A 16,975-nucleotide genomic window follows, 5' to 3' on the forward strand; every position below is an offset into this window, starting at 1 on the left:
GGAGCCTGGCAAGTTACAGTCCACAGGGCTGCAAAGAGTTGGACACACACATCAAAACTGAATCTTTTAGAAGCTAAGTGCTCTGATAGAAAACTGAGCTAAGGAGATGAACAGTGCACAAAAATATATAAAAGAACAATATTTGGAAGAAAAAGAAAAATAAAGCCTATGACATGGTTTTGCTGTGTAATGTGTGATAGTGTTCACTGAACTCTTCCCTCCCAAGGATATTAGTCTCCACTTGGCTTCAGCCCAAAACAGCAATAAGAAAAAAAGAGGGTAGGATATTTTAAGAATAGTTCATCACATTCACTTAACGTCTTTTGAAATTAGATTGTAACCCTTTATCTAAGTTAGAGACCCTAGTCATCCCCTACTTCCTCTCTCATCCCTCACTGTATGGAGCCTCCTTCCTCTCTGTTCCCTTTACTGCTGCTAAGCCACTTTAGTCGTGTCCATCTCTGTGCGACCTCATAGACAGCAGCCCACCAGGCTCCGCCGTCCCTGGGATTCTCCAGGCAAGAACAGTGGAGTGGGTTGCCATTTCCTTCTCCAGTGCATGAAAGGGAAAAGTGAAAGTGAAGTCACTCAGTCGTGTCCGACTCTTCCCGACCCCATGGACTGCAGCCCACCAGGCTCCTCCGTCCATGGAATTTTCCAGGCAAGCGTGCTGGAGTGGGGTGCCATCGCCTTCTCCGTCTGTTCCCTTTACCACGGTCTTACAGACACTCATCCTTCCTTGCCTGACTATTTCAATGGCCTCCTGACTGGTCTCCCTGCCTTATGTTTCTTCCCACTTAATCCATCTTCTGGACTCCAAGAATTAAGAGTGTAATAGTTTCTCTCTTAATCTCAGCAGCCTCTGCATTGTATTGAGCACAGACTCCAAGATCTGTGAAGCTGTCTTCTCTCCTCATCTCTTGTGGTTACTCTTCTTCCCCTGACAAGCTGTGCTCTAGCTCAGCTCAGAGGCTGACTTTCCACAAAAAAGTGAAGCTTTCCCACTGCCAGACCTTTACACAAGCGGTTCCTTCTGCCTTCACTCCCTAGTGTACAGCCACCTGGAGTCTAGCGTCTTCCTCACATTGTTAAGTAGTTGATGACAGCCCTGCTGTTCCTGCAAGACTGAACACTGAAAACCGAGGACAGGAGGAGGGGCAAACTGCGAATTTGAGATTAACATATACATATGATTGTATATAAAACTGATGAACAAGCACCTAGTATATAGCACAAGGAATTAGAGTCAATATTTTGTAATAACCTATAATGGAAAATAATCTGAAATAGAATATATGTGTATATATACATATATGTAACTGAATCACTTTGCTGTACACCTTAATCATTATAAAAATCAACTATACTTCAACTTAAAAAAAAAGAAGAGGACATGTCTTACTCACCCATGAGTCCCCATCACCTAAACTTACTAAGAACATGGTAAATATGAAGAAATAAAGAAATGAATCCCCTTTCTGATTATTTTTCAGGATGCAGAATATTTTTGCACTGCTAACACAAATACTTTCATGAAACTTTCAAAGTGCTAGACTGTAGCGATTTCAGAGTCTTATTTTTTGATTAAGAAGAGCACCAGCAGTAAGATTATATGCAGGAACATATGATTTTTTTCCCACGAGTTATTTTTAAAAGTGATTTGTAAGTCACCAAAGTGAAACAACTCAAGATTTTAAACTGACTCAGGATTGAAAACTTTTAGCTTTTTGGTTCCTTGTTTCCATCTAAGGTGCTCCTGCACCAGCAGTGCCCCTGTGAGAACCCATGAATTCTGCCCAGTTGAGAGGATGAAATGCCTGCTGTTGTGGAGCATCTCTATTCAGATGAGGATCGCTAGGCTTACATTTGGGATGCATCATCAGGAACCAGAGGACTCTGCAACCTAGGGCTAAAAATAGGCCACATAACAAAGGAAAAAGAGGCTGGGAGAGAATCTAGGCTAGCAGTTGGCCTGAGAACAGGAAAAAAATTCAGTTATAGAATAGTCCCTGCTGCCCAGCCCACAACCAAAGTAGGAAATGATTTCAACAAAAGGGTGAATATGTAGAAGTTTCTCCATCATTTGGGTGACGTTCTGAAGACTTGCTCCTAATGTGGTGATAAAATGTGCTAGGCTCTCTTATCCACTACAGTCTTTGCAGTTGTCACAACTTTAAGCAACAGTGTTGAAGAGGTGGTCAGAATATAGAAAACACACCATTTCTACTGAGTTGCATGGAAAAGAGGTGTATTTCAGGATTTCATTCTACCGTGTCAAGAGCCACTATTCACTTCCTTCATCAATATTTATTTGTTGCCTACTATGTGCCAGTTTCTGTTGTAGGTCCTGGAACAGAGCTGTTGAATTAAAGTCCCACTCTGGAAGCTAATATTCCAGCGGGTAGACAGACAGTAAACAGGCCAGACAGTGTTGAGTGCTACGGAGAAAACTCAGCAAGGAGAGGGAGAACGTGAGTGGGTGGGGTGTAGACCGCTCTTCTGTAGCATGTGCCATCACGTCAGTCATGTCCGACTCTTTGCGACCCCACGGACTGCAGCCCACCAGGCTCCTCTGTCCGGGGATTCTCTAGGCAAGACTACTGGAGTGGGTTGCCATGCCCTCCTCCAGGGGATCTTCCCGACCCAGGGACTAAATGCATGTCTCTCACATCTCCTTCGTTGGCAGGCAGGTTCTTTACCATTAACGCCACTTGGCAAGCCCTTCTTGCTCTTCTGTATGAAGTAGCCAAATAAGGCTATATTTGAAGAGAGACCTACACAAAGGAGTGGGCCATACTAATGCCCCCAGAGGAAGAGCAGACCCAAGCCAGAGGGAATGGCAAGAGGCCCGGGGATGGAAGAGGGCTTGGTACTTCAAGGAACAAGGGGGCTCATCCTACGAACAGAGTGAGGAAGGGAGTGCAAGGTGCAAGACCAGGCAGTGGAGGGGCCAGGGTATGCGGTACCTTGTAAACAAGTGTAGAGAACCTGGCTTTTACTGAGCAAGAAAAGCAGCCATTGGAGAGTTTGAACAAAGCAGCAGCACAATCACATTTTCAAAGGATCACTCTGGCTGCTGTGCTGAGAACTGATTGAAGCAGCAGAGACTGTAGTGATAGTCCAAGTAGAGAGAGAACGGTGGTGTGGACCAGAGTCCCTGCAGGGGTAAATGGTTAGATTCTGGATATATTCTGGAGATAAAGACAACAACATTTATCAGGTCACATCTCCATCTACCTCTACTTCTGTGCATAGCAAGACTGAAAGGTCACTTTATAACAGCCCACCCTCATTATTTATGGATTCTGTATTTGTTTGCAAGTTTCTCCGTAACCCCAAAACCAATACAGTGGTGCTCTCCTGGTCACTGTGGACACACACAGAGCCACGGAAATATTTGTTGCCTGACATGCATCTTCCCAGCTGAAGTCAAACAAGGGGCCACTCTCTGCCTTCTTGCTTCAGCTCACACTGTAAAACTGGTCTCCTTGTGGTCTATTTTGTGCTATGCTTTCTGAATTCTTGTGCTTTTCATTGATTTCACTTTTTAAAATGTCCCCTCAGTGTATGCTGGCTAGTGTTCCTAAGCGTAAGAAGGCCGTGATGTGCCTTATGAAGAAAGTGTGTTAGATAAGCGTCACTTAGATATGAATTGAACTGCTGTCAGTCGTAAGTTCAATATTAATGAATTACCAATATATATTAAATGTCTTTAAACAGAAATGCACGTAAAACAAGGTTATGTATTGATGTGTTGACAAAAATGTTGTGACCAGAGGCTCAAAGGAACCCAACCTGTTATTTCACTAGGAGCGAGGCCTCAGAATTTGCTAATTCAGTATTCATGTTGACTTCACAGAACATGGCTACCATGAATAACAAGAACCAACTGTATAAATTAAGAGTAAATAGAAAACAACAGAATTCTGTAAAGCAATTATCCTTCAGTTAAAAAGAAAAGGGGCTTGGAAATTAGCTTAGCAAACAGAAATTTCCAAGGCACTGCTACTCCTTAAGGCTTCCCGTGGTGCTAGTGCTAAGAACCCATCTGCCAATGCAAAGAACAGCGGGCTCAGTCCCTAGGCTGGGAAGATTCCCTGGAGGAGGGCATGGCAACCCACTCCAGTATTCTTGCCTGGAGAATCCCAGGGACAGAGAAACCTGGTAGGCTACTGTTCATAGGGTACCAAAGAGTAGGACATGACTGAAGTGACTTTGCATGCACATGCATAGCCTGGGTATAAAGGTGATTCCAATATGCAGCAAAGCACTTCTCAAACTTCGGTATGCATTTGAAACACATGCAAGCTTGTTAAAAGATTGCTGGGCTCTATGCCAAGATTTTGAATCAGGCTTGGGATAGGACGCCAGAATCTGCATTTCTAGCCAACTCCCAGGCGATGCTTGTTGATCCACAGACCACTTTAAGTAGCACTGCCTTTCAGCACTTCCATCAGAGAACTCTAAGTGACAGCATCCTCAGTGTACCTGAATTGAGCAAATCTCAGCAGTGGAGCACCCCTTGGATAAAACTGAACTATTCTCATCTCTTGGTCACGCTTTTCCTCTGTAGCCTTCGTTCCTCCTTCAGCCTTCCACGTGGCTTGTGCTGCCATCTGTGGGCAGCTGGTCTACTGCACAATCCTCAGCATCGTTTCCTTATATCCACATCACATCTGGCCTGGCTCAGTCCACATGTTCATTCTCAAACCCATTCCTGCAGACTGAGGTAGGTGCTCACCTTTGTGACAGGAGTGGGGTTCTCTGACTGACAGACCCACCAGGACCACCTGGAGTAGAGGGGTGGAAAACCAGAGTGGAAGACCCATAGCTTACAGGAACGATGGGCTCACGGTAGTGGTCACCTCTTGGGCAAGAGGAGAGAAGAATGAGACCTGAAATGAATACACAGGGGACTTCAAAAGTACTGATTAATTTGCTTCTGGAGCTGGGCAGTTGGTACATAGGGCTTTCATTTTAATTATGCCTTTCATGTTTTACAATGTTTGCATGTATGTATGCGTGTATACACACACACAATTTTTAAGTCCAGTAAGAATATCCATCAGTATCAAAGGCTGGCAAACCTAGAAGAGGAATGTGACTTATTTCACTGGACAAGCCTCTGATAGGGTAATATCAGATGAGGCCTAGAAGGACAGCTCTCTGTTTTGCTCAGATTGGGCTACAGGTTCTCCAAGTTGGTAGGGGAACAAAATAGGAAATCTCCACTGCACAGTTCCCATCTTTCTCTATTTATGCTGTTTACATTTCTGTCCATTTTTTAAAGGTTACTGCAAAGGTGGCCACACTACATACATGAAAAAAACCACAGCCCTATTAATCCTGGTATCTTCAACAGTTATTGCTAGAGAATTTTTCCCTTCACCATTTCCATTCTTTCCAAATTTTATTCAAAAAAAAAAAAAAGAGGGAGAGGGTGATTAAGATGTCCATAAAGAGTAATCATTATTACAATATTCACCTGGACAGAAATAACAAGGACCCAATTCAGTTGGTACCGTCCTATTTTCCCACTAGACAAGTTAAAAAAGTTTGTCAAAGCTTTCTCAAAGTGGAAGAGTAGGACAGCCTTTACACTGAAATGGTGCCCCAAATGAGTTATAAAATCCCTGATTTTCTCTTCTATTTATCCTTTTCTTTCTGTTCTTTTTCTTTCTTCTCACGCTCAGCTTTAGCTTCTTCTTCCTCGTGTTTTTTGATCAACTGTTCCACTTCTTTTTGTTTGAGAACTCTGATGACAGTCTTTCCATTCTCTCTTGTTAGTGTGGCAATTTCCACTAGAAGCAAACACACACACATGTATTACAGGCAGCCATACTTAGCCAACACACTTAACGGGCAACTACAGTTTAATCTCTTCATACCCTTTGAGCTTTACTACACTTTTCCAAGTTTTCTGTCTAATACAATTAATTCATAGATACTTTTAAGGAAACAAAAATACTTTCCATCTGGTAATGCTTTTATGAATATTTTTATTTTAATATCTTCCTTATCTTCACCCATACTAACCTCTGAGCTGCTGTTCTGTTAATTTTAGGAAAAAGTTTTCAATACAACCAGCCAATTGCTCTAGCTAGCCTGACCAGAAGAAATCATAATCTCCTTGTTGGAATCTCTGCAGGCTCAGCCAGTATCTTTAACCACTATTTACATTTATTTTTCACAAACTTCTCAAAAGAAAAGTAGCCCCTATGACTACAGATGAGAAAAAGCAGACTAATACCAAAAGGAGAAGAGCTTCTGAGTAGGGGAAATCGAGTACTGCCTCCTGAAATTAAGTAGAAGTAGACAAGAGATAACAATCTGCAAGTAAATGGCATTTTTAAAGGAACATCAGAAGCTAAGTCATCCCAAATTAAATCAATATATTAATTTACCATAAGTTTTCAAACACATTATTTAGAAATATTGTTTTATGTGGTCATATTGCTATTGCTACTGCTAAGTCACTTCAGTCGTGTCCGACTCTGTGTGACCCCATAGACGGCAGCCCACCAGGCTCCCCCATCCCTGGGATTCTCCAGGCAAGAACACTGGAGTGGGTTGCCATTTCCTTCTCCAATGCATGAAAGTGAAAAGTGAAAGTGAAGTCGCTCAGTCATGTTCGACCCTCAGCGACCCCGTGGACTGCAGCCTTCCAGGCTTCTCCATCCATGGGATTTTCCAGGCAAGAGTACTGGAGTGGGGTGCCATATGTGGTCATATAACTTTAGCTAAATATAGCATTTACAACTGCAAACATGGGCTTAACATAAAAGATCAGTAGATGCAGAACTTTTTTAAATGTTATACTTCTGATAAAGTACACCAAACATATATATATACACACACACACATATAAATATGTAACTTTCTTTCATATTCTTTAGTTTGTATATACATGAGCATAGACATTATCATTAAGAAGTCGATGAGATAAAATAGGATGGCTTAGATTTAATTACAGATTGAGAACATTCAGGCTCAAATCCTTAAGCTTGGAATGTAATGTGGAATTGTAGCTCCAGAACTTGTCAATGTTGACCCTGGTCAAGTCTAGGAAATGGTTATAAGGCCACCTAACTTAAAAAGGCTGCTGTTTCAATGAACTACATAACATGTTAAAGGCCTAACACAAGAGCCACTCAATTACTTCTCTCACTAAACAAACAAATTATAGGAGAGTGCATAAATTACCTTTTTCAGCAGACAGCTTACTAACATCCATGGTCTTATTTAGGACTTTGATAGCTAAAGCAAGTGCTGACTTCAAAGTCATTTCTCCTTCTTTGTAGTCTTGTTTTAACATTGATACAGCTGCCTATAAAACATAAAGAAGAATCAACATAGAGAATTTCCTTTAAAACTGTACATTTTTAGGAACACGAATAATGCCAAATTATTACTGACATTATAACCAATATAAACAATTTCGATGGCAGGGAGGGTAGACATGGGATAGGGGTGTGAAGGAGGGAGGGTGATGATCTATGAATGGACCCCAGGGATCTGTGACAGAATTCAGGGAGTCTGTGACTATTCTGTGGGAAAAACCCCAAAAAACTAGATCTTATTTTCACAACTTCTAACTGAAAACTGGTACTTCCTTTCATTATTATTGTAGGTAATAAATCCTAGCAGTATTAGTACTACCTGTGACTTTATCACCAATAGAAATCACGGAGATTTTCATATCATGTGAAGTTTGCTGCAGCTACCTTAAAATGTTGTTTACACTCATCACTACTTTGTAATTACGGCAGTGATTAGACCTTTTGCTAGATTTTTATAGCAACACAAAAATACTCACAGCACTATTGTTTCCAATGCATGTGGCTTTCCAACCTCCATAATTTCCACTAGGATCGCTCTGATAGAGCTGAAAGCCATAGTGCTTATCCCAGCCAATGTAAAGCAATGAAACACCAAAAGGACGTTTTCCTTTAACAGAGAAAACAAAGTCACACATATCAACACTCTAAATTTAACATCACTATGGTTACTTGAGCTCAGTGAATGTGGCTAACCCCTCTTCTGTGAAGTTAAGCATTCATAAACTGCTCATGTTCTGGCCACCACAGATAAGCTCCATCAGAAATTCCACTTTTGTTTCTAGGATTTGGATGCGGTGAGGAGAGGGAATACACAGATGACCAGTGCTGAATACCATTACTATTACGTAAAAAGTCATTTGTTTTCTGATTTTAACATGTTATTTTGGCCTTTCAGTAGTCTATTAATAAAATGTTTGATAGTCTACATAGTAGAAGCCAGTTAGTTCATGAAGTTGGAATGTATGAAAAGTGTCTACTTATTTCATTTTCAATTTCTTTTTACTGTTTCAAAAAGGTTATTACTCATAAAACGTTTTAACTTTTGGGAATAAAATTTCCAAAGGTTTCAGTACCTCCAAACTGTGTATAAGCTTGTTTGATATCACACAGTGCTGTGACCAACTGCTCACAAGGAATTGGCTCCTGATACTGTAATAAATACCTAGGATAAAGAAACTGGCATATTAATAGTTTTCTCTGAAACACTACACACTCTAAGCAAAATATCCTCTTAAAAATATCTCTGCCATGGGGATAACATAATAGTTGTAATCTGAAGGGGGAAGGCAGAGGGTATGGCAACGCTTAATAACCTTACCATAAACAATACTGGGTTGGCCAAAAAGTTCGTTCAGGTTTTCCATAAGATGAATGATCTTTTTGGCCAACCAAATATTTTACAAGTTTGGTTAAAGAAATAAACTGTAATTTTCAGTTAATAGGTTTTTAATGACTTTAATCTTTAAAAAAAATGCATTCTTCTTAGAAACATCAAAATTAACTTTACATATCAATTATTTATGACCATACCTTTGCGCAATGAGCCTCAGTTCATTGGTCAGAACATTAGCATCAGAAGTTATGCCTGCCACGCTACAGGCCATATCCCTTGCAGAAAAGAAAGACATTTATCTGTAATTAGGGAGGATGTTTGCCAGAGGTATTTTACAAGTTTTACAATACACTAAATTCTATTAGAAATTCACCATGCTTACTCACAGGTGCTACACCCTTCAGGCAAAAACTACATGAGTTTTATCTTTGTTGGAAACTTTCAACTTGTTGTCATTCAACACATAAGATAAAAAATGCACCCTTGAGTTCTTCACAACAGATGCATTTACCATCACCACCCTGTGAACAGGGCAAGAGAATAAACACTAGGAAGCTAGGGTAAATCCCAAGAAGATTCAACCACAAGGAAGAAAAATGTTTTGCCAGACAGGAAGACAGACTACTTCACATTCTTGGGAATAAGTATTCTTACTTTCAAAGGCCTCACTTGATGGGGGTGAAGATGAAGGGACCCGAAGGGCAGGATATTTTTGAGCCTGACAAGAAGCCCAGGGCTAGGCTCACTGGGAGAGTGCATTTTCTTTATCTACCCTCTGTTTCCTAAAGGCTGCCTCAGCTCTCCTACAGCCTTGACTCCTCTGGCACTGTGCCCAATCAAGCCTGCAGGCTGCTTGAGAGGGCCCAACAGTGACTGTGGAGGGATGACACTTTCCAGGGTGTGTGTATCAAAAAGGCCCTACAGCCAACATTCACATGGCGTACCACAGAAGGGAGGGTCTCCAATCAGCAAATCCACTCTGCTAGCTGCAGTCCTGTACACCCAAGTATAGCAGAAATTTCACTAGTGTACAGGCCCTGTCTAAACTTTTCTAAGACCTCCAGGAGGCATGGTCTTTGTTAAGATTCAGTATAATTAAAACTAATTCCTCGTAACCATTCTAAACAATACCTCGAGGTGCTCCTATATTCCTAACACTGTGCTAGCTTATTTCACTCATTCATTTTATTTCACTGAACTGCCACAATGACTCCAGTAGGCTCTACTGGAGGCCCAGAGAAGTTAAACAATGGGTGTGAAGTCACAGCTTGTATTGGTGGAACCTAGATTAAACCCAAAGCTGAGTGACCGCCATGCCTGTACTCTCATCACTGTACAACGTTTCTCCACTGAGTACCTGGCCCTGCATTTATGGTCGTGGGCTTCAAGGAGGTTTCAAGCAGGTTATGTTAAAACCAGGAATTTTCAAAAGTAAAAACACAACAAACTGTTCAATTGTACCGTGTCATAGTGCATAGCCCTCCCAAAATATGATGAGATGTTTTCAACTCTCTTCCCTAAGATTGCACTTACTCATTCAGTTTATAAATTTTTTCGGAAAAAAAGACTTCATCAAGAAGCTTGTGGATGTTGCGTCTCTCTGCTGCAAGCAGAACACCATCGTTTGCTAAAATTCCCAAACAGGTGCCTGCGTGTCCAATAGCTTCCATGGCATATTCAACTTGGTACAAGCGACCTACAAGACACAAGCAGAAAGAAATCAAGACTCTCCTCCTTGTTCTCGCACCACTGGTTTAAGAGCAATCAGCAACAACACTAGAGAGCTACAAACAACTGTCCCATTTTCACTAATAGTCCTATGAAGCCTAGTGACCATAACTATTAACCTAGTGACCATAACTACCTCAAAGTACAAAAAGGATGTACAACTTAACACTTAAAAATATTTTTTTTAATTTTATTTGAGACAGATCAAATAATTTATATTTTACCTTCTGGAGAAAATATAGTGGTCCTGGAGTCATATCTTCGAGACTGCAAAGGAAAAACATACAAATGATTTCTACCCACTAAAAAAAGTCAACCCCTGCTGCTGCTAAGTCGCTTCAGTCATGTTCGACTCTGTGCGACCCCATAGACGGCAGCCCACCAGGCTCCCCTGTCCCGGGGACTCTCCAGGCAAGAACACTGGAATGGGTTGCCATTTTCTTCTCCAATGCGTAAAAGTGAAAGTGAAGTCGCTCAGTCGTGTCCGACCCCTAGCGACCCCATGGACTGCAGCCTACCAGGCTCCTCCGTCCATGGGATTTTCCAGGCAAGAGTACTGGAGTGGGATGCCATCGTGTTCTCTGAGTCAACCCCTGCAAACCCACAAATCATTTTACAGAACACATCCTGGCATGCAAAATTCAGCATATGGGAGGAAACTGATAAGAAGACATCATTCCATTTCAATTTTCTCATGCAAGTTGGTAAGATGAGTACAAGCAATTTGATTTATCAGGCAACAGTTTACTGGCATGTATATTAACTCACCATGTTTTCTTAAGTTTATGATAATTCCTGTAAAAAGAAAATAAGGTAACTATTAAATGAAACCTACAATTTAAAAAGCATTTCTTGACTTGAAAAAAATCTGTTTTGTCCACTGTCTTCATTCAGCCAACATTATGGTGCACCCAGGCACTATGCTAAATGCTGAAATACCAAGATCCTACCTATGTACAACCAATCCCTTTCCTGAAGAGTTTACAGTGAGGGAAGCAGACACAGAAGGACAATTATAAAGCAGTGTGGAAACAGAGGCACCAAGGGTAGAGTGGGAACAGGTTGGAGAAAATCCAGGAAGTAGTTTTTGTGAAACAAATACAGAATATGAGCCCATATTAGAGACAGGAAAGGCAGAAATAAGGCTGAGAACATTCAGGTCTAAGAGGAAGAATAGGGGAAGAAAGAAGGAAAAGGCATTCCAGGCAGAGGAGAAAGCATGAACAAAGGGCACTGAGGCAGGATAGCTCAATGGGTAAGACAAGTTGCTGAAGTTAAAAAAACATACATATGACATGGAAGCAACCTAGATGTCCATCTACAGATGAATGAGTAAAGAAGCTGTATTCATAGACACAATGAACTATTAGTCGGTCATAGTAAGGAACTAATTGGAGTAGGTTGAACCCAGGTGGATGAATCTAGAGCCTGTTATACAGAGTGAAGTGAGTCACAAAGTGAAAAACAAATATTGTATATTAACACATATACAGGAATCTAGGAAAATGGTACAGATGAACCTATTTGCAGGGCAGGGATAGACACAGATGTAGAGAAGGGACTTGTGCGCACAGTGAGGGGCAGGAGGAAGAGGTTGGGACGAATTGAGAATAGCACTGAAATACACACACCATCATGTGTAAAACAGATAACTAGTGGGAAGCTGCTGTATAGCACAGGGAGCTCAGCCTAGTGCTCTGTCAACCTAGAAAGGTGGGATGGGAGTAGGTGGGATGGGAGTGAAGGGCTCAAGAGGGAGGGGATATATGCATACTTATGGCTGATTCACAACTTGTAGAGCAGAAACCAATACAACATTGTTAAGCAATTATCCTCCAATTAAAATTTTTTTAAAATATATAGATATATGAAAAAACTAAAGAACTAAACAAGTATCTAGATCATGTAGAGCTTTGAATGCCAAGCTAAGAGACTTAGGCTTTCTCCAGAGGATGATACCGGGGTCCTGAACCATGAAAGGGAGAAGCGGGACAGCAATCTTGGGCATTATTACTATTTCTACAGAAGACAACATTGGGGCTCTGCGTGACTTGGTTGAAAAGCCAAACTTCGGCTTCCAGAGCCAATTTTCCCAAATCCTGGAATATTGAGAATTAAGAATGGAAAAATAAGCAGGGATCACGCCCCGAAGGCCCGCATGCCCAGGTAAAAACTGTGAATTTTATCTCTTAAGCAATGGGGCTCCAAAGAATAATGCTGGGCCAAAGAGCCACAGAAGCTGACTGGCATTTTAGAAAGATCGCTCTGGCTGGTGAAGACTGGGGCAGAATAACCAGTTATGAGGGTACTGCAACAGGCAGCTGAAAGGTAAGTGTGGCCCTGAGCAAAGAGCCAGGAGGGCACAGAGAGGAGACCCGCCGGGCTTCTGATTCGCGCGAGAACACAACTTTCTCATCTCCACGCCGGTTAACCGCCCGAGGCGAGTCACCCGCACCTCCTCTCCCGCAGCTTCATTTTCGCATACGAACTCTTCCTGGGACCGAGGCAGCCCTACCACTCTGTCCTGCCCACCAGGCCCGCGCCCGCCCCGCCGCCGGAGCGTCCCCGGCCCCGCGATGCCCGCTCAGCGCAGGGAAGCCCGGTGGAGGCCGGCCGGGGCCAGTTCCCCGGCGGGTCCGTCACTGACGAGCCGGTGCAGAGTCATCGTGCCCACGGCTCCTCGGCGGCCGCTGCAGGCCGGGACCCGCTCTGCCGCGAGGCTCACGGCTCCGGCCTGCAGGGAGAGCGGCCAAGCTTCCGAGGATGCGCAACGGGTAAAGGCTCACCGGAGGGAAGACGCTGAAGAGTGGAGACCGACACCGAGCACCTTTCTCCACGGGAAAGACACTACTGTGCCCGAGTATCCGCTGCTAATATGGCCCCCGCGCGTGCGCAGAACCGCCGGGGGTGGGGCAGCCGAGGACGCGGAAGTTCTTCTGGCGGGGCGGAGCGAAAGTCTATTGCACTAACGGGCGCTGGGGAATTGGGGTACGAAGGCACTGGTAGGGGTCTCAGCCCAACGAAGGGGCACTAGAACATGAGGAGGAGGGCAGGAAGACGCTGGCCAAGGAGGAAGTGGAATTATGGCTCATGACCCTTTCCCACGCTTTGCGTTCTATTTTCACTTTCACTTTCGGTTCAGCACTAAGTCATAACCTCCAGCAAAGCAATGGTGTTCAGTTCAGTCAGTTCAGTTCAGTCGCTCAGTCGTGTCCGACTCTTCGCCCCCATGGACTGCAGCACGCCGGGCTTCCCTGTCCATCACCAACTCCAGGAGCTTACTCAAACTCATGTCCATTGAATCGGTGATGCCATCCAACCATCTTATCCTCTGTCATCGCCTTTTCCTCCCGCCTTCAGTCTTTCCCAGCATCAGGGTCTTTCCCAATGAGTCAGTTCTTCGCATCAGGTGGTCAAAGTATTGGAGTTTCAGCTTCAGCATCAGTCCTTCCAGTGGATATTCAGGACTGATTTCCTTTAGGATGGACTGGTTGGATCTCCTTGCAGTCCAAGGGACTCTCAAGAGTCTTCTCCAACACCACAGTTCAAAATTATCAATTCTTCAGTACTCAGCTTTCTTTATAGTCCAACTCTCACATCCATACATGACTACTGGAAAAACCATAGCTTTGACTAGACGGACCTTTGTTGGCAAAGTAATGTCTCTGTTTCTTAATATGCTGTCTAGGTTGGTCATAACTTTTCTTCTCAGATGGTAAAGAATCTTCCTGCAATGCAGTGCAGGAGACCTGGGTTTAATCCCTGGGTTAGGAAGATCCCCTGGAGACGGGAATATGAACCCACCCCAGTATTCTTGCCTGGAGAATTCCCTGGACAGAGGAGCCTGGTGGCCATAGACTTTGGGGTCGCAGAGAGTCGGACAAAACGACTGAGCAACTTAACACTTTTACTTTGCCTTCCCTGGTGGCAATGGTGTGGGATTGCCTGTTAATTGCTTGCTTTTCCTGCCCTGTTCTCAAAACGGGCCCAAGCACCTCAGATTTTACCCTTCACCCTCCCTCTTATTATCTCCCTTCTTGAATATACCTTCCACTTTCATTGCTAATACATGTATTTTTATACATATAAAGCAAATTATCATGAGGTTTACATCTTTGGGAGAACTTTCACCTTAGTATCCTCCTCTGCCTTTGACGTCATTGGAAAGGATTCCTCTGACCAATCTAGTTAAAGCAATAACCTACCATAAGCATACACACCTGTTATCTTCTGTACAGAAACTATGTTTATTTGCGTTTTCATTATCCATCTCTCTGTTCCACCACTTTTTAAAATATGGCTTCAGTCCCTATGTAAACTATCTACTATTTATGTTTTAAGTTTCTTCAAGGGAGACGATTGACTAGGTCTGAATTAACGTGTAGTCATTTGCTCAGTCTCCTCCAAGAAAAGGTCCACAGGGTAGGGACTTTGTCCTCTTCATGTAGGTAAAAAATTTATTATTCAGAGTTCTGGGCTTTGAAAAGGAGGTAGCTTGAGAATGAGTTGTGGTTTGAGGTCTCTCCATTTCTGCTTCCCAGGCACATAGGAAGGAGAGCCAAGGCAAGATGGCAAGAGCCACATCCAGACGGTGTTCTGAAAGCATCCTTAGGTGGCAGTGTAACTTTTGGGATCTCTGAGGATCCCTGCCACCTTAGTTCATCCTGCAGAATTAAGCATTAAGAATTTTAAGTGAGAGGTAGAATTTATTAGGTCAAAAGAAGAGGGAGCCATTGAGATAAAAGGGCAGAAGTAAAAACGAGTTTAACAAGTGGCTGACAGAGTAGTTCTGTCTGGCCAGAGTGAAGCAGGCAATAAACGAAGGAAAAGAGGAAAGGTATTTTAGGCCAAATTTAGAACACTCTCAATGACAGAATTTTTTCTCTGTAGGTAGTGGGAAAAGAGGATTAAATTGATGTTTTAGGATGATGAAGCCTCATGATCTTCCATCCCACATGTTCCTCCTACAATGTGGCATGGATGCTTCCCAGTGAGAGGTGCTGTGTCCCCTTGCCCTGAATCTGGGTGGGCGTGTGACTTCAATGGAAGTAATATCATATGACTTTCAAAGGCAGGTCATAAAATATATATTCCTGTCTTGTTCTCTTGGGCAGGTGTTTCTTGGAACCCCAGCACCATGCTGTGAGGGAGCAGAGACCAAACGGAGAGATGTTCCACCAACAGCCCAGATGAGGTTCCAGCGTGTCCCGCCAGATTTGTGAGTGAGGATTCCTCCAGATGATTTTAGTCCTCTGTCACTGAATCTCCCCCAGCCATGAAACCTTCCCCAGCATTCAGGTTTTCCCAGCTAAGGCCTCAGACATCGTGGAGCAGAGACAAGCTGTCCTAATGCCTGTCTGAATTCATGACCTGAAGACACCATAAGATTAAAAAACATTATTGAGCTTTTAAGCCACTAAGTTTTTGGTTAAATTGTCACACAGCAATATAATGTAATTAGAGTTTTTATCTGCCCCTACCTAATATGAAGGATATAGCCCGCCAGGCTCTTCTGTCCACGGAATTCTCCAGGCAAGAAGACTGGAGTGGGTGGACATTCCCTTCTCCAGGGGATCTTCCCGACCCAAGAATCGAACCCAGGTCTCTTGCAATGCAGGCAGATTCTTTACTGTCTGAGCCAACCAGGAAACCTTAATATGAAGGATGTAGGTTGGATAATAAGACCAGAAACTAAAGCCCTGTTGCAGTCGAGAGGGGCTAAAAGCCTGGACAGGAAAAGATACTTGCAAGAGTAGAGTCTTTGCTGGACAAATGGTATTAATTCCCAAACCTAGAACTGGATTTTCTCCTCATTGGTGGAAAGAACCAAAGACTGGCACCTGTAGATGTGCGTTCATTCTAACAGTTCATCAGAGAGACCTTTATTAAGGGTGTGCTAGGGGCTGGGCAGGGAACTTGGTTCTGAAGATAATGAAATAAATATTATTCAGTTTATGCCACCAAAGAGTTTATAAGCCACATTGAACTGATTGACTGGAGATAAGCTGCAGCAAACCCCAAATAGTAAAATAGCAATGCAAGGCAGCACGTATTTAATTGAAAGGGTGGTCAGTAATATTTGTATACATAATTCAAGGAAAGAGAACCCATGTTAACTGGAGGACCAAACAAGTAGGAAATCTCGAACTCTCAGAAACCTAAGAGTTTCACGGTGTAAGAAAATGAATAGTGGTCTGGGAGTGAAATACAAGTTTTAGTTCATTTTTGTAGTCCCCAGTTTCCTGAATGGTCAAACCAGATAAAAATCACAACCCCTTAAATTTGGGAAGCATAAGTATTTTTCTGTAAATCATCTCATTTGATTGTTCTAACACAGAGTGTGTGTTAGGTGAGCCCACAGGGAGGAGAGGAAGGGGGAGAGAGGAAGTGGTGTGGGTACCTGGTTCTCTTGGAGTAAACTCCTTCAACTTTTTAAGCATCTATTTCCTCATCTGAAAATGGGAATTAATCATAAGAGTACTTCTCTCATGGGTTTATAGTGGAGATTAAGTGAGATAATGCATGTAAAGTACTGTGATATAACATAAAATATATGTTTGGTCTTTGTCCCCTG

The 16,975-nt window shown here is 42.9% G+C and overlaps 1 protein-coding gene and 1 long non-coding RNA gene across 2 annotated transcripts; one reads left to right on the plus strand and one right to left on the minus strand.

Moving 5' to 3' along the window:
• Positions 1 to 5,391: 5,391 nt before the first annotated feature.
• PSMA4 (proteasome 20S subunit alpha 4) lies at positions 5,392 to 13,278 on the minus strand. The gene is made up of 9 exons (XM_086364023.1): positions 13,188 to 13,278; positions 11,170 to 11,196; positions 10,626 to 10,668; positions 10,207 to 10,369; positions 8,871 to 8,948; positions 8,414 to 8,502; positions 7,817 to 7,947; positions 7,204 to 7,327; positions 5,392 to 5,801 (listed from the first exon to the last, which is right to left on the minus strand). The coding sequence occupies exons 2-9, from the start codon at positions 11,170 to 11,172 to the stop codon at positions 5,647 to 5,649; spliced, it is 786 nt and encodes a 261-aa protein (XP_086220149.1). The 5' UTR covers positions 11,173 to 11,196; positions 13,188 to 13,278; the 3' UTR covers positions 5,392 to 5,646.
• On the plus strand, positions 12,799 to 15,813 carry LOC147349452 (uncharacterized). The gene is made up of 2 exons (XR_015149835.1): positions 12,799 to 13,389; positions 15,516 to 15,813. It is a non-coding gene; the product is annotated as an uncharacterized LOC147349452 (long non-coding RNA).
• The last annotated feature ends 1,162 nt before the right edge of the window (positions 15,814 to 16,975 follow it).

The sequence above is a fragment of the Bos grunniens genome, chromosome 21, assembly GCF_055505025.1.
Source record: "Bos grunniens cultivar Pamir isolate PY7600 chromosome 21, Bosgru_T2T1.0, whole genome shotgun sequence".
In the NCBI taxonomy this organism is placed as follows: Eukaryota; Metazoa; Chordata; class Mammalia; order Artiodactyla; family Bovidae; genus Bos; species Bos grunniens.

Coding starts and splice junctions, on each gene's coding strand:
- PSMA4 (XM_086364023.1), bottom strand. Junction 10,370..10,625: donor CACTATATTTTCTCCAGAAG/GTAAAATATAAA, acceptor TGTGTCTTGTAG/GTCGCTTGTACCAAGTTGAA. Junction 7,948..8,413: donor AGCTTATACACAGTTTGGAG/GTACTGAAACCT, acceptor TCTCTGTTAAAG/GAAAACGTCCTTTTGGTGTT.